Source organism: Choloepus didactylus, chromosome 14, assembly GCF_015220235.1.
Source record: "Choloepus didactylus isolate mChoDid1 chromosome 14, mChoDid1.pri, whole genome shotgun sequence".
In the NCBI taxonomy this organism is placed as follows: Eukaryota; Metazoa; Chordata; class Mammalia; order Pilosa; family Megalonychidae; genus Choloepus; species Choloepus didactylus.
The window spans coordinates 57507749-57535459 of record NC_051320.1 but is presented as its reverse complement, the minus strand read 5'-3'; the positions used below and the strand labels follow the sequence as shown (position 1 = coordinate 57535459).

The window sequence follows — 27711 nt, the reverse complement described above, 5'->3', positions numbered from 1 at the left end:
CATAAAGCTTTTTCTATATTTAGGATTATTTCCTTAGAATGGATTCCCAGAAGTACAATTACTGGGCCAAAGGGTATGAGGATTTCTAAGCCTCTTGATACATTCTGCCAAATTGTTTTTCCAAATGTCCCTCCAAAGGTATGAGGTCTGCCCCCATATCGTTGCACTTTGCTGATTTTTCTTAATCTTTGCTAATTAAGGAAAAAAATAAAATAAAAGGAAAAGGAAAAAAGTGCTTCATTTTAATTAGCTTCCTTTTATCTCTCTCCTATATCTGGGAGTGCAGTGCTCAGCCCTTCTGTTCTGCTTGGCTGCAGTGAAGGGGCAGGTAGATTCTCTTTTATTAGGAGGAGGAATTGTTGACTGATTGGGATCCAAAAAAAAAAATTCCCATTGCCACTGTGCTCTCTCTTCCTTGTTTTTGCATAATTCTCCGGGCTGCCCAGTCAATGATGTGAGGGACAGTGTTGATGAAGATGTAGACATCCAGGCGGGGAGGGACACCTGGATCATGTGGGCTTACGGGGCTCTAGAATCGTTCAGCTGCTACCTTTCACCTGCTAAGTAGCCGGCACTGGAGAGAGACACTATAGTGAGGAAACTTGGACACTGTCCCTGTGCTGTGGGGTTCAGTTTGCAAGAGAGTGGGAAATTTGCAGAGAATATGCAGAAGGTGCTAATAAACACTGGCTGAGCCCCTGCCCAGCCTTCTCCAAGTTCATTACACAATGTAAAATGGTGGTCATAAAAATGAAGATCCACTCAATCTGAGAGAGGCATTTTCCTCACTGTAAAGCACCGCAGTCCATTCATAACCCACAGGAAGTTTCCAGGTCATAATTGTAAGGACACGCATTCCTTAATCATTGTGTATATTTTCACGGCTTTCCAGAAGCCCTCAATGTGACTCTAATTTCCTAAATTGTTTTCTACAGCATCATACCCTGCTGATTAATATTCATGATGGTAGCCAAGGAAATATTTCAGTATCCTGGAGTGACTTCCAAATCACCAGAGATTAAATTAAATTTAGAGCCATTTTCATATTAAGGGCTATGTTATTCTATTCGGATACTTTGCAAACTGACAATTCACATCTTTTGTTACATTCATATGGTAATCTCTCTGCTTTCAATTATTCTGGATGAATTGGAATTTGTTGTAGGATTTTACTGAACTTCCCATTCTATTTTTACCGCTTTGAAAACCCACAATCTAGGCCATGTCATCGTCACAAGAAGTTTGTACCTTTGTGTGGATTCTCTTTTCTTGGTTTCTTGTTGGCCTGCACCACTTAGGAAAACATGCATTTGCAGGTGCTACATTTGCTTCAAAGGAATCACTGTCTTAACTTTTTGCTTTGTGCTTGGTAAATATCTGTGAGAAATTGATAAGTTGGAGGCAAGCTATGGACCAGGAAAATCATAAACCAATTAAGTATTTTATTTGTTAATGTGAATAAAGCCTGTAGCTTAATTACAAACATCAATACAAAAAATTCTTGGCTAAACCTATGTCCCTCCAAGGCTTTGGAATTCAAGCGATTTAATGAAAAATGCAAATTCATGTTTGTTCACCTACAAACACTAATAATAGTCAGAATGAAGATTGGCATCCAAACAAGTTTATATTTAGGTCTAACAATGAATAGAAGTATAGGACTCCAATTCATAACTTTTCTAGTTCTTCTTTCCTGATGTTCCTTCCTGTGGTTTCACTTTGGTATCTACAGAATATTATTTATGGTGACAAGCTGGAATCCTTTTGTAGTCCTGACATTGGTAGGAAGGGCTCTAAAGTTTATAGGACTATCATGGGCTCCTTGTAGTACTGAAAATACACTATAATAGTTTCCTATTGCAGCCATAACAAATTGCCACAAACATAATGGCTTAAAACAACACTAATTATCTTACAGTTCGGGAGATGAGAAGTTTGAAATCAATTTCACTGGACTAAAATCAAGGTATCACTAGGAATGTATTCCTTCTGGAGGCTCTAGGGGAAAATCTGTTTTCTTGCCTTTTCCAGCTTCTAGAGGCTGCCTGCTTTCCTTGGCTTGTGGGCCTTTTCCTTCATCCTCAAAGCCAGTTTTAATGGATAGAGTCCTCATGCTGCCATTCCTCTGGTTTTCTCACTCTCCTTCCCTCTTCCACTTATAAGAACCCTTCTGATTATATCCGTTGCCTCACCTGAATAATCCAGGATAATCTCCCCATCCACCTCAAGGTCCTGAATTTAATCACATCTGCAAAGTCCCTTTTGCCATACAAAATCATATATATTCACATATTCCAGGGATTAGGACCTGGACATCTTTGGGGGACCATTATTCAGAATATCACATCCACCAAAAAGCAGTTGTGTTCCTTTTCAAAAATGTATTTTTTTGTGCTATATCAGCATCTGGATGAATGAGCAAAACCATATGCAAATTTATTTTTAGAGACTTAACTGAACATTTTCACATTCATGTGTTTGTTTTTTTTTAAGTAACAAGTTTAGAAACATGATTTAGGCTTGATATTTTATGTTTGCATCAAACAGTCTCTCAGGAGTCTGAGGCCAGATAACAACTCTGACCTTTCCCCATATTACAGCAGATTCTGTCCTCCATGTGGGGGCCCAGGTCAGCCCACTGCTGCAAGGGGAAGGAGAATCTGAAGGACACAAGTTCCCTGCCCCTCAGCCAGCTAGAAGCAGCGGTAACACCAACACCCATCACAACACAGGCTGCTTGTCTGAGGAAGGGCTGAGCTAGCAAATGAGTGGCCTTTCTGATTCCTAATGAATGCTTGGATGTCCTCTGGGATATTGGGGGTTGCAGGGAAAACTGAATTTATAGGACCCAGCACTCTTATGGAGAGAATGTTGGAAGAAAATGGAGTCAAACTTGCCTGCCTTCCGTTCTCAGAAAGTAGCTGTTCTAGTTTGCTAATGCTGCCTGAATGCAAAACACCAGAGATGGATTGGCTTTTATAAAAGGGGGTTTATTTGGTTACACAGTTACAGTCTTAAGGCCATGAAGTGTCCAAGGTAACACATCAGCAGTCGGGTACCTTCACTAGAGGATGGCCAGTGGTGTCCAGAAAACCTCTGTTAGCTGGGAAGGCACACGGCTGGTGTCTGCTCCAAAGTTCTGGTTTCAAAATGGCTTTCTCCCAGGACGTTCCTCTCTAGGCTACAGTTCCTCAAAAATGTCACTCTTAGTTGCACCTGGGGTATTTGTCATCTCTTAGCTTCTCTGGAGCAAGAGTCTGTTTTCAACGGCCGTCTTCAAACTGTCTCTCGTCTGCAGGTCCTGTGCTTTCTTCAAAGTGTCCCTCTTGGCTGTAGCTCCTCTTCAGAATGTCACTCACAGCTGCACTGAGTTCCTTCTGTTTGTCAGCTTATTTATATGGCTCCACTGATCAAGGGCCCACCCTGAATGAGTGGGGCCACACCTCCATGGAAATATCAAATTAGAGTTACCACCTACAGTTGGGTGGGGCGCATTTCCATGCAAACAACCTAATCCAAACGTTCCATCTTAATCCCCACTAATATGTCTGCCCCACAAGATTGCATCAAAGAATATGGCTTTTTCTGGGGGACATAATATATTCAAACCAGCACAGTAGCTAAGTAGGAACCTTGAAAGATCAAGTTCTTAACTACAGGTCTGACACTGATTAGGTGTAAATAGGGTTCCCTGAATTACCTTTGGGATTGGATGTAAATTCACCAGGCTTAGACAAAACATTGATCACATGTATCCAAAGCGAAGATGAAGAGGGAGTCAACAGAAGAAGCATGCAGAGCAGTATCACATTTCTCCTTCTACAATCTCCCTTTTCCTTCTCTCCCATCTCCTTGTGTCACAATTTCCTATCCCTGGATCCCTAAGCTGAGCTTCCTTTTAATACAGAGGCAGCTTTGTGTTGTTATTAAGAGTAGACATCCCAGTGTCAGAATGCCATGCTTCTACCTCTTAGTAGGTATGTCACCTTGGACAAGCTACTTAACCCCTCTGTGTGTCAGTTTTCTGATTTTAAAATGGATCTAATAACACACCTGTCTCGTGGGTGATTCTAAGGGTTCAATCAGTGATTATGAGCAAAGCACTTTGAATTGTGCCTGCCGTGGGGTATCCCTGGATCGATGTTTGCCATTATTACTACCACAGTTTCCAGAGATGGACAGAGTAATGGATTATGATTTTCCATTAAGTTTTAAGTTGAATTTACCTAGTTGTGAAATGAGTGCTCACAAAGAAAAGAGAGGTAGCCCAAGTAAATCTCCAATTCTTAGAATTCACAGAAGAGATATCCTTGAACTGATGACTACAAGATCTCTTGGCCTTCTTCAGCTGCTGTCTTTCCCACCAAAGACCAGCCCATCTGGGAATAACCTACATCGCTGGGCTGCTTGATGCTCACAGGACTCAAACAAAAGAAAGATCACCTCTCCAGGAGAGAATGTGGTTGCCATCAGGAACCGCCCAAACCCTAACTGTTGAGTTGAGCCCACAGGTACAAATCATGCATTGGGAGACAGCATGTGTGGATTTTTTCTCAAGTCTGAGTTAGAAACTTTTCCCAAAAGAATACACAGGTTGACATAAATTACTCATAGCAGTTCAGGGAACTTGCTTTGAAGACCAGGTTGGTATAACTGATAATTAGCATATTCATTATTTGGATGTTAATGATTGCTTCTAAAATACTTGGCGTTAACTATTGTCTTAGAATCTGACTTCACCCCCTAATTGTGATTCAGGGTTAATTGGCAGTTTTGATGAAGGCAGGGTGAATTCAGAACACCCTTAGTCTATGTTTTCACATATTTGGAATGAATGAAACCTGAAGGAAGGAGGTTGGGAGTATATGGCAGCCATCACAGAAGACTTAGTATTTGTTTCTTTTAGCAAATGTGGAAAAAAAATTTTTTTTCTGATTCACCTCCTATGATGAATAAGGCATATATACAGCGACAGATGGAGGAGGAGGGGAGGTGATGGCAGTGGCTGTGCAAAGGAGACTTGCCCTCTATGAGTATCAAGCAAACTCACAGATTAATCCCACCTGGCTGTAACAGCGCCAGGCTGTGATCACTGCAGACAACCACTGCCACAGAGGATCAAAATAAGGACCATAGGGGCTTCTTTGCATTTTTTTAGAACCACTTCCTGAGTGACATTTGCATTTTTCCCCCAAAGAGCTTTCTAAATTAGTGTTATAGACGGTATGTCACTTTTAGCATGCTCCTTGGAGACCTGAAACACTGTTCTCTTCTGATTCGGAGGCGGGGAGGGGGGGGGGGAGGAAAGAACTTCCATTTCATTTTGATATGGCTCCTGGGAATTCAGCTCCAAATCCTTGCCCAATTCTCAATTATGAATGTGGACTACAGATGTTACTCTGGAATGCAACTGAGATTTCTTTCTGGAGAAAACTCTTTAAAGAAATTATTTAGGCTAGTGACTCTTCTAAAAACTGGCCTTAGTGCTTGCTTATTGTTTGTGTTTGGTTTGTCCCTTTCTGATTAGGGGATTAATATTATTGCAAGCCACACTATGGTGTAAGGGTTACAATTAACTCAGCTACATACGCTGCCATCTGGCAAACATTAGCGAGTGCCTGCTACCTAAAAGGCATCTTCTCTGGCTGCTCCTTCCCAGTCTCCTTTGTGGACTCCTCTTCCTGATCCTGCTCCCTAAATACAGATTTTCCTAAGCAGAGTTACAGCCACAGCCTTCTACATTCATTCTCTCTGGGGAAGCCTCATCTTTTCAGTGCTTATATGTGTCAGGCATAGTGATAAGTGCTTTACATGCAGTATCTCATTTAAACCTCATGACAGCCTTATTAGCTTCATTTTACTGATGAAGAAACAGATTATTTCCAGATCTTCATCTCCAGCCCAGATCTCTCTCTTGAGATTGTGTTCAACTGTTAATGGACATCTGCACTTGGATGTTATACTGGTACCTCAAAGTCAACATTCCAAAAACAAACTCATCACTGACACCAAAAACACTGTTGTTTTTTTTTTTTTTAATTGCCCAACCATCTATCCCGTTAATGAAGGCCAAAACATCTTTGGCAACAATCATCTCCCTGTGCTCCATTTATCCCCATATCCAAGGAGTCACAAGACCTATTAAATCTGCCTCCTTAAAAGTTTTCAAATCTTTATCATTACTGTCCATTCCTCCTACCACTGTTTTATTTTAAGTCAATAATGGTGGCCTTCATCCTTAGATTTGGGTAATTAATAGTTTTTCAGTCTGATATAAAGTGCAATGCAAACACAGCTTCAAGGGGTCCCTTCCAAAGAGGCCCATAAAACCCTCCTAAATAGATATTCTGCAGCTGCTGTGCTTTAGGGCTTCACATTTCTCACTTATAGTACTAAACTTTGTCCTGATTATTTATTTCTGCATATCAAAACCACCCTAAAACTTAATGGCTTAAAACAACCACAGCCTTTAGCCCATAAATCTGATATTTGGGCAGGACTCCATGTAGTATCAGCTGGGGCAGTTCAAAAGATGGCTGGCAGCTGGCACAGCTGGGCTTCTGGAGCATCTCTCTGCAGCTCTGAGTGGTCTCCCAGCATGGCGGCCTCAGGATGGTGGAACCTCTCACACGGCAGCTCAGGGCTCGAAGGTGCAGGTTTCAAGACAGAGAGCCAGGCAGAAGCTGCATCCCCTTCAGTGACCCAGCTTTGAAAGTCACATAGCATCATTTCCACCACACACTATAAGTCAGAGAGGTCACACAGGCCTCTGAGGGTCACAGAGGCATCCAGGTTCAAGGGGGAGAGGACACAGATTCTCCTTCTTGATGGGGTAGTGGCAAGGTTCTGGAAGATCGTGTGGAACTAGAAATATTGTCCTGACCAGTTATGGGAAATGCAGTCTTCCACAGCACATTTCTAACAGGTGTTCTTGCCTTCACTCTTATCTTCCCCCAATTATTTCTCCCCACTGATGCCAGAGCAATCTTTCAAACTTGCAGATATTATCATGTCCTCCACCTGCCTAAAATCCTTCAAAAGCGCCTCCTCACTGTAAATGATGTCTGCATTCCTTCATAAGGCACATTACAGCTTTCGTGACCAGGGCCCCAGCCCTCATAAGCCTCATCTCACGTGGTCTCTGAATGCCCCATGCCTCTACCAACTGACCCGGCTGATTCCAGAAGACACCACGGCCTCTCACATCCTCCTGCCTTTCTCTGTGCTGCGGGCTAGGGCGCCGTCTTGTCCTGCGTTTTCCTCCCACTCATTAGAGGTTGTCTCCTCTGCACCCTCCCCTCCCCCTTCCCTTTAACTGAATCATGCCCTGTTTTCCCATAATGCCATATACCTGTCTCCATAATAATACTGATCTTGTCTTTTTTTGTTAATTTCAAATAGATTGCTGCTTTAAAAGATTTAATTACTTTAAGATAGCATTAACAGGATTTTTTAAAGGATTTTATTGAAGTATAATTGGCTTACAATAAATGGCACATATTTGAAGTAGAGAATTGGATGTGTGTTGGCATATATATCTATCACAATCAAGATAATGAACATATTCATCAACCCCAGAAATTTTTTTAGGCCCCTTTAAAATCCCTGTCTCACCCCACTCCATATACTTTCTCTCCTCAGGCAATCAGTGATCCACGTTATGTCACTATAGATTAGTTTGCATTTTCTAGAACTTATTATATAAGTGGAAGCATGTAGTATGTATTCTTTTTGTTGTTCTGACTTCTTTCACTTGGATTTATTTTGAGAGTCATCCATGTTGTAGTGCATGCCAACAGCTCATTCCTTGTTCCCTGCTGAGTAATATTCCATAGCATGGATATACCACAGGTATTTTGTTGTTGTTGTTGTTCATTTACCTGTTTATGAACACTTGTTACCAGTTTTTGGCTATTACAAATAAATCTGCTGTAATCATTTGTGTACAGGTCTTTGTATTTCTCTTGGGTAAAACTAGAAAAGAAGTGGCTGGATTATATGGCAGGTGTATGTTTAACTTTTTAGGAGAGTTCCAAAATGTTTTCCAAAGTGGTGGTATGATTTTCCATTCCCACCGGCAGTGCATGAGAGTTTCAGCTCCTCTGCATAGCTGCCAATGCTTGGGATGGTCAGTGTTTCGTATTTTAGCCATTCTATTAGGTGTGTTGTTGTACAGCATGTGGCTTTAATCTTCATTTCTCTAAAGATTAAAATGTTGAGCATCTTTTTGTGTGCTTATTTGTCATTATTGTATCTTCTTTATTGAAGTGTCTGTTCAAATCTTTTGTGCGGTCGCAGTTAAATCGTCTGGGGGGATGGCGGCCGGTTGCTGAACCCTCGGCTCTCGGCGTTGCTCGGAGGGTACCGGCGGCGGGGGCTCTTTCCCGGAGGCGAAGGCAAGGCGGGGGACTTGGCCAGGTCCCCGGCGGTGGCGTGCAAGGTGTGGAGGGTGGCGAGAAGGGAAAGACAAGACACTCTTCCTCCAGTAGGGGTAGAACAAAAGGGCAAAAGGGACTTTATTCAGGGGTGAGCACAGGTTATATAGGCTGGTAAGAAGGGCAGGGTTGGAGTGGGGGTGTAAGAGCCTTAAATGGTAATGCTGAGGGGAGAAAGGCTAGGATTGGTTCTGAGAGGACGCATAAGCTGTTGCAGCGGGCGGGAGTTGCTCTGGCAACGGGGGAGTGTACAGGCAAGATAAGGGGGTGGGGAAAAGGCGGTTCCCTCCGGCAAGCCTCCCCTAACGGTGGTATTTTGGGTGAGGAAATGGGGCCTGCCTCCGGCCTCACTTTCCCAGGCCTGGGGGGCTGTGGAGGGCGCTGTCGCCCGTGCCCACCACCCTCCCCAGGGGCGGATCCGGTCCCCTGGCCCAGGCCTGCCAAGTTGAAGCACGTAATCAGTATCCTGCACTTTTGTTTATGTTTTAAATGGGTTGGGTTTTTTTTTCTTATTATTGATTTTTGAGAGTTCTTTCTGTATTCCGGATCCAAGTCCTTTATCAGATACATATATGCTCTCCCAGTCTGTGGCTTGCACTTTCAGTCTCTTAACATGTATTTCAAAGAGGAGAAGTTTTTAAGTTTCATGTTCAATTCATCAATTTGTTCTATTATGGATGGTGCTTTTGGTGTCATATCTAAATATCTTTGCTTAACCCAAGGTCACAAAAGTTTTCTCCTATGTATTCTTCTAAAAGTCTGTAAGTCTACATTTAGGTCTAAGATTTATTTTGACTTGATTTTTGTATATGGTATGAGGTTTCTATTGAAGTTCATTTTTTCACATGTAAATATCCAGTTGTTCCAGCATCATTTGTACAGGTGAATTGTTTTTGCACCTTGTTGAAAATCAGTTGTCCATATATGAATGAATCTACTTCTGGATGCTATTCTATTCCATTGATTTAGTTCTCTATTATGATGCCAATACCACACTGTCTTGATTATTGTAGCTTTATAAATCTTGAAACTAGGTAGTATTAGTCCTCTGACTTTGTTCTTTTTCAAAGTTGTTTTGGCTTTTCTAGATCCTTTGCCTTTCCATATAAATTTTAGAATTAGCCTGTCAATTTTTTTGTGGAAAAACCTACTGGAATTTTGATTGGAACTGCACTGGATCTGTTTATCAATTTGGAGAGAAATGATATTGTAACAATATTGAGTCTTCCAACCCATGAATATGGTGTATCCCTCCATTTATTTAGGTCCTCTTTTATTTCTCCTAGCAGTGTTTTGTGGTTTTCATTTCACCTGTTATTCCGGTTTGCTAGTGGTGCCATTATGCAAAATACCAGAAATGGATTGACTTTTATAAAGGAAATTTATTAGGTTATAAAGTTACAGTTCTAAGGTCATAGAATTGTCCAGACTAAAGCATCAACAAGATGATACCTTCACTGAAGAATGGCCAGTGGTGTCTGGAACACCTCTGTCAGCTGGGAAGGGACGTGGCTGGCATCTGCTGGTCCTTTGCTCCTGGATTGTGTTTCAAAATGGCTTCATCTGGGCTTCATCTCTTAGCTTAGCATCTCCAAACATTCTTCTGTCTGCTTCTCCACATATCTCTAAATATCAGCAAGCATCTATGTCAGCTCTTGAGTTCTCTTAACTAACCCAGTGAACCAATCAAGACCCACCCTCAGTGGACAGGGTCCAAACCTCCAAGGAAATAATTTAATCAAAAGCATCTCCCAAGTAGGGTGAATCACATCTCCATGGAAACACTCAATCAAGAGGTTCCACCCAACAAGACTGGGTTAAAAGATCATGACTTTTGTGGGGGATATAATATACCCAAACCAGCACACCTGTCTTGCACATCTTTTGTCAGATTTATTTTATCTATTTTTGCATTATTGTAAATTATATTAAAAATCATAAATAGTATTTTAAAATTTCAATTTCTGTTTGCAGTTAATATATAGAAATACAGCTGATGTATTTCATGTACATTGCAACCTTGCTAAACTCACTTATTAATTCTAGTGGCTTTTAAATGGATTCAATCATGTTTTCTGCATAGACAATTATGTTGTCTGTGAATAATGATACTTTTACTTCTTCCTTTCCAATCTGGATGCCTTTAATTTCTTTCACTTGCCTTACTGTACTGGTTAATACCTCTAGTACAACATTAAATAAGAATGACTACTATAGATTTGCTTGCCTTGTTATTGATCTTAGGGGGAAACCATTCAGTCTTTCACAATTAAGAATGCTGTTAGCTGTAGGTTTTTCACAGAATGTCCCTTAACAGATTAAGGAAATCCCCTTCTATTTTTAGTTTGTTGACATTTTTTTAAAAAATCAGAAGGGATAGTGAATGTTATCAAATGTTTTACTGTGTATTGAGATAATCATATGGCCTTTCTTTTTTAGTTTGTTAATATGATGAACAACATTGATTGATTTTTGAATGTTAAATCAACCTTACATTCGTGGGATAAACATCACTTAGTTGTGATGTATTTATCATTTTAATATATTGTTGATTTGATTTGGTAAATTTATATTGAGAATTTCTGCATCTAGGTTCATGAGGGATATTGGTCTGTAGTTTTCTTATAATGCCTTTGCCTTATTTTGGTGTTGGGTCAATTCATAGAATGAATTGTAATCTCTGGTTTTCGTATCATATGGGTCTTATAAAATGAATTTGGTAGTGTGGTAGGCAGGAAAGAAAAATGGGTTTCCAAAGATATATTCACTTCCTAATCCTGGAAGCAGTGAATATTACCTTATATGGCAAAATGTGATTAAATTAAGGAGCTTGAGAGGAGGAGTTTATCCTGGATAATCTGGCCAGGCCCTAAATGCAATCATGTATATCTTCAAAAGAGAGAGATGGGGAAATTCATTGCTACACACATAGAGGAGAAGGTGGTGTGAAGACAAAACCAGAGATTAGAGTGATGCAACCATAAGCCAAGGAATGCTGCAGCCACCAGAAGCAGGAAAAGGTAAGGAACAGACTCTTCCCTAGAGCCTTCAGAGGAATACATCTTGATTTTGGACGTTTGGACTCTAGAACTGTGAAAGAATAAATTTCTATTATCTTAAACCACCAAGTTTGTGCTAGGAGCAGCTTGTGGGAAACAAACACAGGAAGTGATCCCACCTCAATTTCCTGGAAGAGCTTGTTTAAATTGGTATTATTTTTTCATTAAGTAGTTGGTAGAATTCCCTAGTGAAGCCATCTGAGCCTGGAGTTTTCTTTGTGGGAGAATTTTTAACTACAAATTAAATTTTGTCATTGGATAGAGGTATCCGGGCTATTTCTTCGTGAGTGAGCTTGGGCAGTTTGTGTCTATCAAGTTGCTTCTTGGATCCATGGATTTATGGTTTTCATCAAATTTAGAACATTTGGGGCAGTTATATCCTCAAATATTTTTCTGTGCCCTGCTCTCTCTCCTCTCCTTTGGAGTCCCTAATTACATATACATTAGGCTGCTTGCAGTTGTTTCAAAGTTCATCAACACACTGTTCATTTTATAAATTTTTTATTCCCTCTTGTTTCATTTTAGGTAGTTTTTTTGCTGGGTATTCAAGGTTATTAATCTTTTTTTCTGCAAGGTCTTATCTGCTGTTAAAGCCATTCTGTGTACTTTTCACCTCAGATATTGTAACTTTTATTGCTGGAAGTTTAATTTTAGGTAATTTTTTGAACATATGGAACACAATTATTAAAGTTGTTTTTATACCCTACTGATTCTAACATCTGTGCCAGTTTTGGGTCATTTTCAATTGATTGATTTTTCTCTGCCTCATAGATTGTACTTTCCTGCTTCTTTGCATGCCAGGTAATTTTTATTGGATACAAGACATTGTGAATTTTACCATGTTGGGTGCTCAGTATTCTTTCACTTTTTTTCTGAAGGGCAGTTAAGTTACTTGGAAAAAGTCTGAACTTTTCAAGTGTTACTCTCAAGACTTGTTAAGTGACATCAGAGCAATGCTCAGTTTGGAGCTAATTCTTTCTGATTATCCAATGACCCATGAATCATGAAGTTTTCCAGTCTGGCTGGTGAGACCAGGTACTCTTCCTGAACCTGTGTGAGGACCAGGCTCTCTTCCCTTCTTTCAGTTGGCTCCTTTGGTGTCTCAGTTTCCTCCCATGCATGCACTGATCAGTACTTATCTGAGTTCTTGAGGGGGACCCTCTGCAGATCTCTGGAGTTCTCTATCTGTGCAGCTCTATCCTCTCTGGGTGTTTGTCCTGCAAACTCTAGCCACTTTGATTGCTCCAGACTGTCAACCCATCTCCTCAACTCCTTGAGTCTGCACAGCTCCACCCATGTTTCTCCTCCCAGCACCATGCCTTGGAAGCTCTCTCAAGACAGTAACCTGGGATGATCATAGGGCTCACATTTTTAACAAAAGGGATCACTGTCCTTAACTGCCTGATGTCCAATGTCTCGAAAATCATTGTTCCATGTATTTTGTCATTTTCTTTTTGGCTATCTCAGGTGGGAAGATAAATTTGATTCCACTGCTCCATCTTGACCATAAGCAGCTCTCTCTGTTCTCATTATAATATATTTATCTGCTTACCTGTCTTTCTTTCCCTCTCTAAAGCTAAGGGATTTAGCATAGTCCCTGGTTCTTAGCACACGGTCAATAAATGTTTGTTGAGTAAAGGAAGTGTTAGACTGTAAAACATAAGTGTCTTGTAGAAACTTAGAGAATGCTGGGAAGACAAATCTCATGAAGAAGCATTATGGGTTGTCTAGTCCGAAAAAAAGGGCAGAGGGGGAACAGAGCCTAGCTGAAAGAACCAGAAAAAGGGCACATCCTGGTGCAGGAAGAACTTTCTTGGGGTGCTAGTTCCATAAATTCCTCATAAAGGCTTTGTAACAGAAGGGCTCTGGGTCAAACAAGTTTGGGAAACCCTGGGTTAAATAGCGTTCGGCAGGTCTTTTTACTGTAGGAGTGCTCAGAGTATGTTCAACGTGCATTGTAATGCTCCAAGAACGTGAGAGCTGTTTTGGTGATGAAATCTCTCTGGTCTTAGAGTATCTTGGAAGACCAATATTTCTCAGAAAACTCAGGAAAAACTTCTTTACAGCATCCTTAACAGACAGTTGACCAGCCTTTACTTGTATATCTTCAATATCCAGGGACTTATTTCTGCAGAACAGCACAATCCCTATTCTGCCATCAGGCATCTCTGAACATAAAAACGTTCTTCCTGTGTTAAGATGGCATCTGCTTCCCTACAGCTCTTCAAGTTATAAAAGGCACAGTGCTGGTTCTTTTAACTAATAAGCTCCCCTAGTGTGCCTGGAGTATGAGTCATGGTATTTTACTCATTTTGAATTACTGATTCCTTTTAAAGATCATGGGTATCACAAAGGAAAGGGCACCTGTGGTTCAGTGGTTTCAAATTCCATTTTTAGCAGCAGAAATTGTTTTATTCAAGTAAAAATATTACATGCTACCCACTATAAGAATGGAGCTGCTTTGGTTAAAGCAAAGGATGGAGCCCTTATGCTCTCCTCATCCTCTCCCTGCTCAGGAAGCCCCCTAAGCGAACCCTGTGAAAGTATGAAAGTTACGGATTTAATTTATTCTCCCGGCTCTAAGCAACAAAGTACTTACACTATTCCAGACATAGAAATGTCGACCCTATTTTAAAAATATTTCCAGGAAAGTTTCTCAAGAAAGGGTCTCTCTCCACTCTCCTTCCCTGGTATGTAACTCATTCCAAGCAGGGTGCTGCTCTTTATCCACAGTCTAAAAACAACTCTGTATTGCTTAGTCAGAGGGCCTTGGATGTCTGGTTCCATGTTCGAAGACCCTAAATCTTCTGCTGAAAAGCAAGTCTGGATTCCTTCAGAGAGAAGAGTTTTAACTCTTGGAATTGTGCCTGCCCTCAGTTAATGCCACAACCTCTATCAGTTCAGACATGAATCCCTCCTTTCCAACATTCCAGGAGGTTGTTCCTTCAGAAGGAAAAAGAAAGAAAAAGTGCAGGCCATGAGGAAGCTGGGAGGGCCCTGGCCACACTTAGAGAGCTGGCCCATGCCTGCCTGGGGCAGAGCTGGAGCTGGGCTGCTGGGTGTCCCACAGCTCTTTATTTACCCAGAGACAAGAATGGGAACTTCAAGTTTAATTAAAAACAGGATGTCTCTGCTAGGCCTTTCATTGGCTTTGCTAAAAATAGAGCAGGACAGTAGCTTGGCCTTTTCACAGTTCGATCTCATTAAATTTAGGGGGTGGGGGGAACAAGAGCTAATAAAAGACATGATTTGTGTCTTTTCCCTCCCTGTGCTGCAGGGTCCCAGAGTTTGAAGTTCTAATACAATCAGCTCTCAGCTGTTGATGTCATGAGAAGGGAGCAGAGGGACAGACGATCCCCCAAAGGTTTTGTGACACAGTCATCCCCTTATTCACTCTTTAGCTCACTGGGACTTGTCACCTTGCTCGTTGCTCACTGCTCTAATTCCGCCCACATCAGAGACCTGGTTCTGTGAATAATCCACTACTCCTTCACTGTGAATTGATGCATATTTAAAAAAAAAAAAAAAATCTAGTCTGCATGAAATGAGTCATCTGGAAATGTGAGCCTCTTAAAGGAGGGCTCGCTTCCTTCCCCACCTCATGATGTACTCAGACTTGTGCCTCTCCCCCTTCCAGAAGCCCAGTTTGAAAATATACTCCTGTAAGGACATCCTCCCTCCCTTCATTTCTGTTTTTGTTTTTTGTATTAACCTGTCTTCATTTCTCTGCCCCAACCTGAATCCTTGAACTTAGTAGCTAAAGACTGAAACTCTCAAAGACTTTCTGTTGAGTGGGAGGTCCTCCTTCTCTAACATACATCCATTTGTTTGCTTGGTTTTCTATCCATTTGTTCAACAAAAAGTAATCGGGGAATAATCTTTAGGTTATTGTAGAGTTGACCTCCCATCAGAATTCCAAGAAGGAGAATTTTAAGAGCCCCAACTCACAGGGGCTAGGAGACCACTGTGTTTTAAACCCTGGTCCACTCGCCACACTGAGACCCAGAGGGAGTCTAGGTGACAGTTTTCACAACAATTATTAGAGCAATATTGAGACGACTATACCCACCTAAACGGTGCCCATAAAAATAGGGTGCTTTTGGTCTCCAAACTAGGGAATCCCAAGTTCTTTCTTAGAGTGATTGATGACATATAAAATGAGAGAGCATTGTGAGTCTCCTTGACAATTGCATCCCCACCACCCAGCACAGTGCTTATCACGTAGTGGATAGTCTGTAAATAATTGTTGAATAAATTACAAATAAATTACGATTAAGATCACTGCCTGCAAATAAGGGAATAGAGGGGGATGAGGCAAGTGGGTCCAGATAGGAAAAACAAATTCAATATTACTCCCACCTTTTTGTTGCTCTTTGGATAAATACAAATACTTTAACATGGCCTTCAGGGGCCTCGATGGGCTGTCCCTACCTGCTATAATCCCCATCTTGTACCACACTCCCCCACACTCTCTTGGCCTTCTTTCCATTCCTCCCACCCTTGGACTTTCTGTACACAACTTCCCTTCCCTTTGCCTCTTTAAGCCCTGTACTTCCTTCATATCTTTGCTCAGTCATCAGGGAGGTCTACCCTCAGCTGCCTGACAATTCCTCTACTACATCATCTCATAAGACCATAGGCCCCCCTTTGTGGCCTTTTTCTCAAAAATGGTTTTACATTCATCCCTTCGATTACTTTAATAATGTCCATCTGTAAGCACTATGAGGGCAAAGATTGGGTCTGTCATAACACCTGATACATAGTTGTCATTCAATAAATATTTGGTGAATGGCTGAGTTAATGGATAAATGAGTGAGAACAGGGGAGGGAGGAAATGCAGGGCAGGCATGCCTCAACCCAGTGTATTAGTCAGGATTCTCCAGGGAAACAGAAGCAACAAGAGACATTTGTAAATACAAGATTTTATAAAAGCGTCTCACACAATTGTGGGGATGCACAGGTCCAAATTCCATAGGGCAAGCAGCGAACTGGCAACTCCAATGAAGGTGTTCACTAAGCTCCTCAGCCGAGGAAGAAGCGAAGGTTCTCTTTTTCCCTTAAAAGTCTTCAACTGATTGGATTAAATCCAGCTGACTGAATTCTCTCATTGCAGAAGACACGCCCTTCGTTGATGTAATCAGTCACAGCTGCAGCCAATTGACTGATGATTTAATAAAACAGCCTTCTGGTTTATTAACCAGCCACAAACGTCCTCGCAGCAATAGTTAGGCCAGTGCTTGCTTGACCAGACACCTGGGCACCATCACCTGGCCAAATTGACACATGAACCTAACCATCTGGGTTCCATGAATGGGCTTGTGAATCCACGAACCCCTGAAATTGTCTGCCATGGGGAGTGAGTATCCACAGGCACATGAGTATGGTTTATAAGACGAAAGCCCAGAGCTTCTGACAGGTTAAGAATCTTTAAGAGGTTTCAAGTGAATATGTTTAATGTTCGTTATATTAATTATATATAAAGAGGGAGGATAAAAAGAAAAGATGGGAGATTTTTATAAAAGGATAAGTGAGAACTCAACAAAGCGATGCAGAATAGAAAAAAAAAAAAAAAATAAGAGAATAAGCATGAAAGAAGGCCATGTGGGGGGCAGTTTTTCCTGAATGAACCCTCTGCACTCAGTGAACCCACCCCTATGTAAGACCCTGTGTTCGTTGCTCATCAGGAATTCAATGGATAGCCATACCTGATCCCCAACCTCACATCCAGGAGATGTGGGTAAGTACAATTCAGAATGAGTGGAATGAAATAATCCACTAGAAGTTTAGATGGAGCCATTTGCCTGCAGAAAGCAAGGAAGATTACATGTAGCAGTGAAGGAAAAAAGATCATGGAAGGCTTCCCGGAAGAGTGCAACATTTCAATCTTCCCCTAACACATGAGTAGGAAGTCAGGAGTATGGGTGTAGGTGAGCACTCAGATGGAAAGAAGAGTGTAAACAAAGCCACCAGCCAGGAAACCAAGGTGGGTGGCAGGCAGGCTGTCCCATCAACAGTAGCCCCTGTGAAGCATCCAGGTTGGGAGATGGTCCCAGTTGTGCACACAAGGCACGTGGCACCTGGAAGTACCAAGTGTGACAAAAGAGGGTAGTTCCCCTGGACCTTACTGAGGCCAGAACAAACTCGGGGAAAGAACAGCCCAGCCTCAAAGAAGGTTCTAGGCATCTAGGTTTCTAGCATCCTTAAGACTTCTGACCAAGAGTAAATTTACCATTTGCCCACATCACCTCTACAACTTCTGAAACGTATCAGCTCTTTTTTCTTTTAAGGAAGTTGTACTCATGTGATGTGGTGGGATACTGATTTCTGATTTCTAGATACTGTTTTGTTGTTGCTGTTCTAAGATTCCTGACCTTAGGAATTCACAAAGTATTTAGATTACATACGCTTGAAAGCCATGTGAGGCCCTTTTTGTGCTTCATTTCCCTTTTGGAGCCCACTTCCCCTCAGCTGCCGCCTCCTTTTCCCTGCTCTCTCTGGCTGTCCACTGCACCCAGAGCCTCACACCTTTCTGGAATTCTCCACACACATCCTCCCCACCTCCCCACCCCCCAGCAAAATCTACTTTTTCTAAAACTTGTTCTCAGAGCTAAGGTGCCCAAAGTGAATTTGATTAGCAAGTCATAGTCCACGGGTAAAAACAATGAATTTCCTTTTTTTTTTTTCCCAAGATAAAAACTACCTTTGACAACTGAGGCCTTCTGGGGTGAGGGGTTTGGGGGAGTCCACAGGTATTGGGGGAGATAGTTCCAGCACTGTTTACAGAACTCTTTTCAGTAGAATTCTCTTTTGCCTAGAGTCAGATTTCACAGATATACTCAGTTTACCTCAGGGTTACAGTCACATAGTTACATAATCCCAAACTGGCAAGACTGATTGTTTACATCTTCCGTGCCAAAACTGACTGGTTAGTTGGGGACCTGGGAGCCTGTTGAGAAGAAATTTGAGGCCATTGCCACAGACGAGGAGAAAGAGCTTTGGGGCGGATTGGTGAGGTCTGCCTGGGAGAAGAACACTGGTGCACATACACAGCGGCCTTCGAGGGCCTGGTGGAGAGCTCAGCGTGCACCTCACCATCCCTCTGACCTGCGGGTCACCGTCTACCGCCTCGCTCCTCAAAGTGCCATCCTCAGAACAGCAGCACCAGCATCACGTGGGAGCTTTTAGAAATGCAGACGCCCAGGTTCCCATGTCCTACTCAACCAGATTCTGCATTTTATCAAGTTCCTGGGGGATTTATGTGCATGTTAAAATTTGAGACGCAGGGGTCTATAGGGTCTTCCTAACCCACTTTCACTCCCGAGGGTCCTCCCTGGAGGAGAGGGTTTTGCTGGCCTCACCAGGGCTGCGTATCGTTTCCCCCAACAAAAAATTCAGCAGGAACAGGAGGGACATTCCCTTCACTCCTGTATTTGAGAGGTTTCATTAGGCTATTCTGTGCCAAACCACGTTTCTCTCTTACCACTATGTGGCTTCTGTCCCCAGGCAATCTATAAGATGGTTTCTTCTGTAATGAAAATGCCGGAAGATGAGTCGACACCAGAGAAAAGGACAGAAAAAATCTTCCGCCAGATGGACACCAATAGAGATGGTAAGAGGCCATGGCTGCTTGTCGTTGCTCAAGAGGGGAGTGGGGGTGGGCCCCACTGGAAGGCTTAGGGGGTGTCTAGGAAGGGAAATGCCACTGGAACAAGACACTGGCCACAGAGACCTGGCTCCAGGCCCTTCGTAAAAGGGGTTCACCCTGGGTGCCCCCTGGCTGGGCAGGAAGGAGGAGGCCTGGGATGGACCCCAAAGAGATGATCCCTGTCTGGGGAGAAAGGCCTTATTTCTAGGCCCTTCTATCCTCCTTCTAGGCTATTTTCTGTACCAGACGCTATAAAATAAGTCTTGCCGGAGCAAGGAAGGAAACACCTGAAAAACTACTGTTAACACAGCCCTGTCCTTGGGCAGGCCTTGGCCTCAGCAGGCTGGATCCCTGCGAGCCAGTGCTCTTGGCCCCAGGGCTGATTTCCAGAATGATGGGAAGGGTTGGTTGTTATTTCACCAAGACCCTAGCCTGCCCAGAGGGTATTGTTGGGGTCTGCTGCCCATGTTCCAAAGTGGTAGTTTCCTAGGAGACAAGTGAGCTCTCCCGGGTATCCCAGCACCCTGCTGTAGGGGTGGGGTTATGTTTGGTCAGCAATTGTTCCCATCCTGAGGGTGCCATGCACAATTCAACCCCATCAAGGAGATGCAAAGCCAGTGAAAAGGAGAGTTGAATTTCAAACTCAAAGAATAGGAAGATTTTAGATGTCACCAGATAAAACACAAGAGGCCCAATTAACTTTGAATTTCAAGTAAATTATTTTTTAGTATATCCTATGCAATATTTGGAGCATACTTATACAAAAACATTATCTGTTGTTCATCTGAAATTCAGAGTTAATTGGGTGTCCTGTATTTTTATTTGCTGAATCTGGCAACCCGATTTAGCTGTAATACCTGGTCCATAATAAGCCCTGAGTCATCCGTAGCTATTGCTGCTATTACTGGTTCGCCTGTCTGCTGAGAGTCCCCAGTAATTCTTGTCAGCGATGTGCAAGTGGACTTGTACACCCTGCATGGCGCCGGTGGATAGAACCGTGGAAAGTTTCACAGCCCAGCGAGCGTCTCTCTTTCTATCCCAAAGCCCTCCAGGGCAGCCAATTGCCTATGCAATCTGCTTGCTTTGTTTCCTCTACAAAGGTGCATTACATCCTATTACATCCTATTTTCCTTTGTGTATCTTGATTCACAGCAAATACCTTGATTATTTTGCAGAGGCTAAACAAACTGGGATTATTTTAAGTTCCTGCCCTCCCTGATGTGAAACTGCAGGTTGTACTGGTGCTACAGGCAGGCAAGCACAGGGCTCTAGCTCTGAGCCCAGCCCCCTCTTTAGATTCAGTTTAAAGGCTGTGGGAAGGTCAAACACCGCAGGGTAAAACTCTGAAGTTGATAATGGGCAATTAATCAGGCGCCTCCATTGAGACTCTGCTACACGGGGATGGCTGGGCCCTGACTGGGCTAGCGTGCCCAGGCTGCCTCTCCCTGTTGAAAGCCCTGTGCTTGCCTAAGGGGGAAAACCAGGGTGTGGGCTGGGCTGGGGAGCTGTGCGTGGACGGAGGAGGGGCTTCAAGTGGAGAGCGTTCCCCAGGATCTTAGCCCAGCCACCCAGACCTGGTGCTTCAGCTCAGGGCTCTGCTTCCTGCCGCTACCCGGGGGAGGCCTCACCCGAATCTCCTGCCATTAGATTCCTCTTGGGCAGAACTGTGTGTGTCTAACCTCAGGCTGCTGACCTCTTGAGAGGAGGCACTGCCCACAGGCAAGGCAGCACCCCCAGTCCTCCAACTCCCTTCCCCTGCCAACTCTGAAGCACACAGAGAGCCAAATTTATACACTGGACACAGGGTTTGCCCCCACTACTTCCAGCTCATGGTTTCCAGAGCATTCCTCTGGGAGATTCAGAAGCTTGCAAGGGACTGCTCCTGTCTCCTTCCCCTCATTTTCTTTCTTTCCTCCACAAAGGTGGATTCTATTCCATCCTATTTTCCCTTTCATAGCCTAAGCTAAGTCATCATCTTTTTAACCATTGCATAGGCAGGGGTAGAGCTCGTAAAACCTGGCCAGGACTCAAAGCCTAAGGGGGACCTGCTGTAAAATAAAATTCCCTACCTTTCTCCTTCAAGTAAATAAAGTGGATCTGATTAAACAAGACCAGGTTCTGAGGGAAGGGAGTTGTGGCTAAGGGGAACGTATCTCTGAGAGGGCCTCCAATAAATAGCACCCCTCCTTCTCTCTGGGTTTGGAACAAGTTGAGAAATAAACGAGAAATAATTGAGGCCAAAGGATAGATGTGTGGTGGAGGACGCTGCTCAGTGTGACAGCCGACAGGCACCTGCCCTTCGAGAAACAGCTCGGAGTAAGAGGGCAGCTCTGTCCAAGAGAAAGAGGGAGGGTACAGCCAAATTCCCAAATTTACCTGTCAAGTAAGTCACTTCCCTCCCTGGGGCTGAGGTAAAAAGGAAGGAGGAAGGGCACAGAATTCCCCTTCCTGAGCTGGCTTCCTGAGCAGGAGGAAGGGGGAAGCAGCCTTGCAGCCACCTCCTCCCTTCCCACCCCCGGAAGGGAGCTTCCTGGAGGGGAATTCAACACATCTCAGCTCCTGCAGGCAGGAAAGGGACACTCTGGGTAGGTGGGGGACGCCAGGAGTCCTAGTCTCCCTCCTCAGTCCATCAAGGGTAGGAGGAAAACCCCATGACCGAGAGGCAGGAACCAGAGGTCACCCCTCCACCTAGTGCACTGACCCCTGCACTGTCCTCACCCCGGCAGAGAGCTGCAGTCATCCTCACACCTTGCCCCCAAGAGCAAAAGCCTGTGTCATGGGCCTCCCACCCCAGATGTCTGTGGGAGCCTTTCTGCCCACATGCTGGGGGAGTGACTTGTGGCAAACCAAAGTACACCCCAGTGACATGAAGGAGCCCAGAAGGCTCCCCACGGACATGGTGCAAACAGCCATGGTGCTGCAAGAGCCCAGCTCATTGTGCTAAAGGCACGATGGCCATTCCTTCCACAAATACTGAGTGAGCCCCAGCTGAGTGCCTGGGGCATAAGAGAGAGGCCCTGGGGCAGTAGATGGTTCATCTACACCCTCTCCCCAGCCCCGGGCCCAGGACCTGGCACATAACAGGCTCTCCAGAATATTGCTGAATTAATGAATGCTCTGAATTAATGAATGCTGGTGATGCATGGCAAACAGGGCAGCAGAGCCCCTGTCCCACGGGTCTTAGCACTACCACTGGAAAGACACTCGACTGGGCTTTTATACCAGAGAGATGTTGCTGGGGACATCACAGCAGCTGCTAGGTGTGGGGAGGTGAGTGGGTGCTGCCACCAAGAAGCAGCAGCAGGCATGCAAGTGCCTGCAGATGCCACCAACCACTCACCTGTCTTCTTGCTTTCCAGGAAAACTCTCCCTGGAAGAGTTCATCCGAGGAGCCAAAAGTGACCCGTCCATAGTGCGCCTCCTGCAGTGCGACCCCAGCAGCGCGGGCCAGTTCTGAGCCGCGTCCCCACGAACCACAGAGCTGCTTGGGTTCCCTTTTTATTTTTCCTTTTAGCGATTTTTTTTTTTCTTTTTTTGGCCAAACAATTTTGAGGGTGATGCTGCCCCCCGTGCAGCCAGGCTCGCCATCCTCCATGACGCCTTCAGCTTCTGTTGTCGTGGATGCTTCGTGGGAATGCCCAGTGCTCCGACGCGCTTGTGGACAGTGCTGTCGTACGCAGACTTTGTGGTGTTCATTGTTCTGACAACTTTTAATTGTTATTTTTTTTTTCTTTTAATTCTAATGTCTCTGTTCTATAACCTAAAACTCGGGAAGGCGATAGAAGGGAGCAAATCCAACCCAGTGGTCCTACTGCAAGCTTCGAGGAAGCTTGAGAGACAGACACTCCCCACCTGGGTCTCTTGTCACAGATCTCTGGGGTGATGGCCCCAGAGGCTGGATTCCCTAGAATAAATCATTCTCTGGGGCAAGGCTATTAAAGAGACCTGGGGAACTCCCCAGGTCTCCATCCCCTGCACCTGCAGGCTGAAGTTTCTAAGCTGTGAACATTTTAAGGTAAATAGAGGAGAGGAAAAAGATAGCTCAGCTATTTTTTCACAGGTTTACACTGGTTGAGCGTCTTTGGAAATTAAACACAAATGTTAACTTATATTCCAAAACCAGACCCATCTTGTTGACTATTGTGATTAAAAGCAAAAACAAAAACAAATTACTATTGTATATAAAATACAGACAAAATTAAGTGTTTTGCCTTGTTTAAATGAAATGCATGTTTAGTGAGTACTAATACAATCTTATTCCAGAAGACTGTTTTTAGTAGCTTATTGTGAAGTAAGCCAACTCTAATGAATGTCTGTGTTTTGTTTTAAAGTCCTGTCTTTCTTTGCACAAATGTATCAATCAACAGGTATATTTTATATATTCCAGAAATGTAAAAAGTAACCATGACTGGGACCCCAACCTTGATTTTGACTAGTTTTCCAGTGTAGCAGTACCTGAAGAACAGAAGCAGGGCAGCTTCAAGTGGGATGTGTCAACTGGAGCACCAGAAGGTTAACATTTTTGAGAGGGGTGAGGCTGATGGCCTGCCCGCCCAGCTCATGAGCTCACTGGCAGCATGAGATTGGAGACCTGGAGCTTTTCTGAGCACATCAATATTCTGCAGACCTGAAAAAAATAGTATAAATTCTTAAGACTTCCTAATGGTTTAACCTACATGCATGGTTGGGGAATATTTGGAATGTTCACTTTTCCATGCCCCCAGTGGCCCTTCAAAGAGTTGGAGGTCAAGAAGTCATCTGATTTATCATAAAGAAGGCACGGGCAAGTACATCTGTGGCTTCCAAGGCCCACCATGCGATAGCCAAAGGTATTCCCATCATTATGTTCTCTGAAAGTAAATTTCTATTTTCAGAAGTGACAGCACAAGTTGAGTTGCTAAGTGGTCTGATGACCTCATACACATTAATTTGAATTGAAGGGTAACAATCAAAATTGCTGGTCACAGGCAGGCATTTGGCTTGGGGAGGCCCAAACACTAAACAATGTAGATGGGGGAACCTGCACAAGAGAAAGAAAAGAGGTCCCTTGGGGGACCTCCCAGCTGCCAATGTCAAAAACATAAGAAAAATGATGCCGAGACCATTCTTGGGTATTCCTTGAGTCCATTCTAAATGTTAACAAAAATCCAAATTTGTATCGTTGACTAAAATGAACCATCTCTGCAGGGTAACGTTTTGAGACCTGGACTCAGTGTCAGTTCTTCATAGTTCTATACCAAATTCCTCCATGGGCCAAGTGGTAAAATCCATTTTTGAAAAAGAGGGAATTAACATAAGACAGGGAGTAGGTTCCAGTAGGTTCCAGAAGTTATAGCCCACTTTTTTCCACTCTCAATTGAAGACCTAATTCTTTCCCTCGGATGGGTGGAATCAGTTAATGTTAAGAAAAGCCCGCTCGGGCTCTACCCTCGGTCATGACATCTCATCCAGGCTCTCTCTGTCCCCTGGAACCTGGAGCAGAGAAGGTTGTCTCCAGCTATTCAGGAAAGAAAACAGAGCCAGAGGCCTGGATAATGAATGCTGGCACTCCCCAGCATGTACCGAGACAGTCCTCGTCCTGGCCTGCCATTGACCCTGTGTTTTCTTGAGCGTTGTTTTTCTCCTCCTTCCCAGGAAAGCCTTTGTATGTCATTAATCCTACGCATTCAAGTTTGTCCAAGGGACTCCACAGCACCCAGAAGGCTGAAATGCCTAAAGGTTTACATCATTCCTGTGTGAGGCTGATTGTCATGGCTGTGTTCAGGGGCCTCTGGCAGTGGAGTCTGTTCTGCCCCAAATAAAGCCAGCCTGTGATGTTCAAGGGACTGGAATAAAGTGGCTACAACCCAAAGGACTGTACAGTGGGCACGGCTTTTCACACACTTGTTTGGGCCAGGGGCAGGGTGCTGAGGGTGCTGTCCCATCAGTGTGCCCAGGAGTGATGTTTCCATGAGTGGATTTAAAAATATATATTTATAAATCACATCACATGGAGTGGTCCTTGTATCGGTCAATTTCGTGTTGCTCTTGCCTGGCATTAAAGCATGTTTATAGTTTAATAAGATTGTCTGGAATGTGAGATTTTCATGCCTAAACTGCTCCAGCTGAATCTATGCCTTGCCGAGGCTTCAGGTCCTGATACTGGTTCCCTCCTGGGTGTGGTTTCTGTCCTAGAGAAACACAGGAAACCAAGGTCTGTGAAGTGGGGAATGCTGGTACTACTGAGCCCAAAGCCCTGTCCAAAAGCATCCTTGGTCTACGTATGGGCTTCCTCACTCCCCTCCCCATCACGGGCCTTCACTTTCCCTCCACTTTCTTCTCATCTCCCTAACAACTGGGGCTATAAATTCTAGTTCAAGTATCAAGCACAGCAGAAGGAGAAACTGAGGCAACTTCCTCTTCAGTGGGCGTCTGGGCAAGCCTAAGGAAATTATTATCCTCCTCGTCCTTCTCTCCATCTCTCAGTCTGGAGAAGATTCACTGGAAAAGGTGACATTATGCAGAGCCAGTTCAAGGCCGCTCTCAAAGCCCATTCAGATCAAGATGTTGGTTGGCTTGTTTGTTCCTGTCACTGCACAGAACATCATGAATATAGGAAAGAGGGGGCTGCCAACTTGAGTGCCCTATGTCTCGAGGGCTGGTCAACTAGACCTAGGGTGGCAGTTGAGTCTGCCTGGGGGGGACCCAGCAGTGGCCCTGAGGCCCATGGGTACTGAACACAAGTAAGCACCAAGTCACCCATGGTGGTGATGGTGAGGGAGGAGCCTGCACACCTGCCCCTGAGGGCTGAAATGGGTGCTGCCTGGCAGTTCCCAGCAACTCTCCAAGCCTGAGGCTCCTATTTTCAGGGCATTGTCCAAATGCCCAAACTCAACTAAGGCCCCTCACTGCCTAGTTCCGGCATGGACAGTCCCCACCAGTTGAAGAAGGGTCGAAGTATTCTCTCAGTCAGGGTGGGGAGCACAAGAACTGCCTCTGAAAGAAAGGGAGATGCTTTACACACACCTCATCTTTGTTAGGAATATGCTCACCACTCTCCTGAAATTTTCTGTTTTTTGAGGTGGCTGAAGAAGAGAAAAAACGTTGAGGCCTGTATTTTCTAAGGTAGTAGAATATCAGTCCAATCTACCTAAGATAGAGAGTGTGAGGTAATCTTGTGTTCTTACTGAAAAGATGTCAGGCCAAGGGTCTCACCGCTGGTACAGGCAATCCAGGCAGGGGTCGTACCGCTGGATGCCGACCACCTGCCCCGCATTGTGCTAGGGGAACTGAAAACACTCGCCAGCTCCTGGGCGTCTGCAGTGCTGGGTGAGAATGTCCCGTGCCTGGTCCCAGACATCCCCAGGGGTGGGACACAGTGATCACTCCGCAAGCATTCCCCATAGCCCGAAAAGGGTCAGGGCCCCAGGGAGCCTTAGGTCATGACTTTTCTTAGCATTGTTCCAGGAAATGGCAGGCATTTTACTAGTTCTCTTTAAGACATGGTGAAAACACTTAAAAATGCTGTGTAATTTGGCTTGCAGACCCTTATTAAATACTCACAGCACACCATACATGCATAGACAGACAGATGGTCAGAGTCTCTCTTTCAAAATGTGTATTTCCAACACCGGTTTGTAATCAGTTTACTGGGTTCACATGGAGCACTCAGTGGGGCCCAACAAAGGAAAGAGCCTGTACTCTTGGGGGCCCTGGGGGTGGGTTACAGCTCAGCTGGTAACCTTGGTCCAGCACCTTGAAAACAATGACAAAGTAGTTTACACCCACATCGATGGCAGAGCCCAAATCGAGTCCTTTCCTGAGTGTGGTGCTTGAAGAGGGGGTTGCTGCCCAGCCTTTAGTCTCCTTTCAACATCCCCTTCCTCTCTTCTGCTGCATCTTCAGGTCCAGTGCTCCTAGACCTGCAGACCTGTTCTTTCCTAGAATGCCTGGGTTTCCAAAATTAACCTGTGCACCCATTTGAGGCACTCAGAGAGCTTAGGGATGAAGGATACCTAAAGACTAGAAACCTACTCAGAGAATGTTTACATATGAAAGTATTAAATGAATCTCTAATTAGTGACTTTGGGGCAGGAGGCTGGCTGTGGTGGCCATGGAAGCCCACCCCCAACCCCCAGCTCCTTTAGGAGAATCTGCTGTGGGAAACACAGCTGATCAGCAGACTTCAGGTGCAGCTCCTCGGCCCTCACTCCGGGCGATGGCTGTCCTCAGGCTGCTCCCAGTCAACTACCCCGTGGCGGAGGTGTTAGCATTGGGCCATTCTTGCCCAAAGTAGGGCTCTTCCAAAAGGTGACCATTCCCCCCCACCAGCCTGGCTATTTCCTCAGAACCCATCCCCCCCACCAGCCTGGCTATTTCCTCAGAACTGCGCTGCGGTCCAAGGCGCTTCCTCCCCAGCCTTCCCTCTCTTCTTTGCTGATGTCACACCTATAATGCCGCCTGCAGGCTCGCTCTGTCTACTCCCGCTATTTTCTCCTTTCTCCTTCACGAGAATGTCCCCCAGTAAATCTCCTGAACCTCTCTTGCTGTTTTTGGATCTGCGTCTGGAGGACCTGTACTGACAAGGAGCATC

General features: G+C 44.3%; 2 protein-coding genes across 5 annotated transcripts in view; one reads left to right on the top strand and one right to left on the bottom strand.

Moving 5' to 3' along the window:
• The window catches only part of NCALD (neurocalcin delta), a 313506-nt gene extending 288308 nt beyond the window's left edge, over positions 1-25198 (top strand). For 3 of the 4 annotated variants that reach the window (XM_037802654.1, XM_037802655.1, XM_037802656.1), the window contains 2 exons: positions 18998-19103; positions 22499-22635. In XM_037802654.1, coding sequence (XP_037658582.1) covers positions 18998-19103; positions 22499-22596 — 204 coding nt within the window. In that variant the 3' untranslated portion in view covers positions 22597-22635. Of the gene's footprint in view, positions 1-18997; positions 19104-22498 lie in introns of all 4 variants that reach the window. The other variant, XM_037802657.1, reaches the window with a different exon arrangement.
• The window catches only part of GRHL2 (grainyhead like transcription factor 2), a 244470-nt gene that overhangs the window by 30357 nt on the left and 186402 nt on the right, over positions 1-27711 (bottom strand). The gene's annotated exons all lie outside the window — the stretch shown is intronic.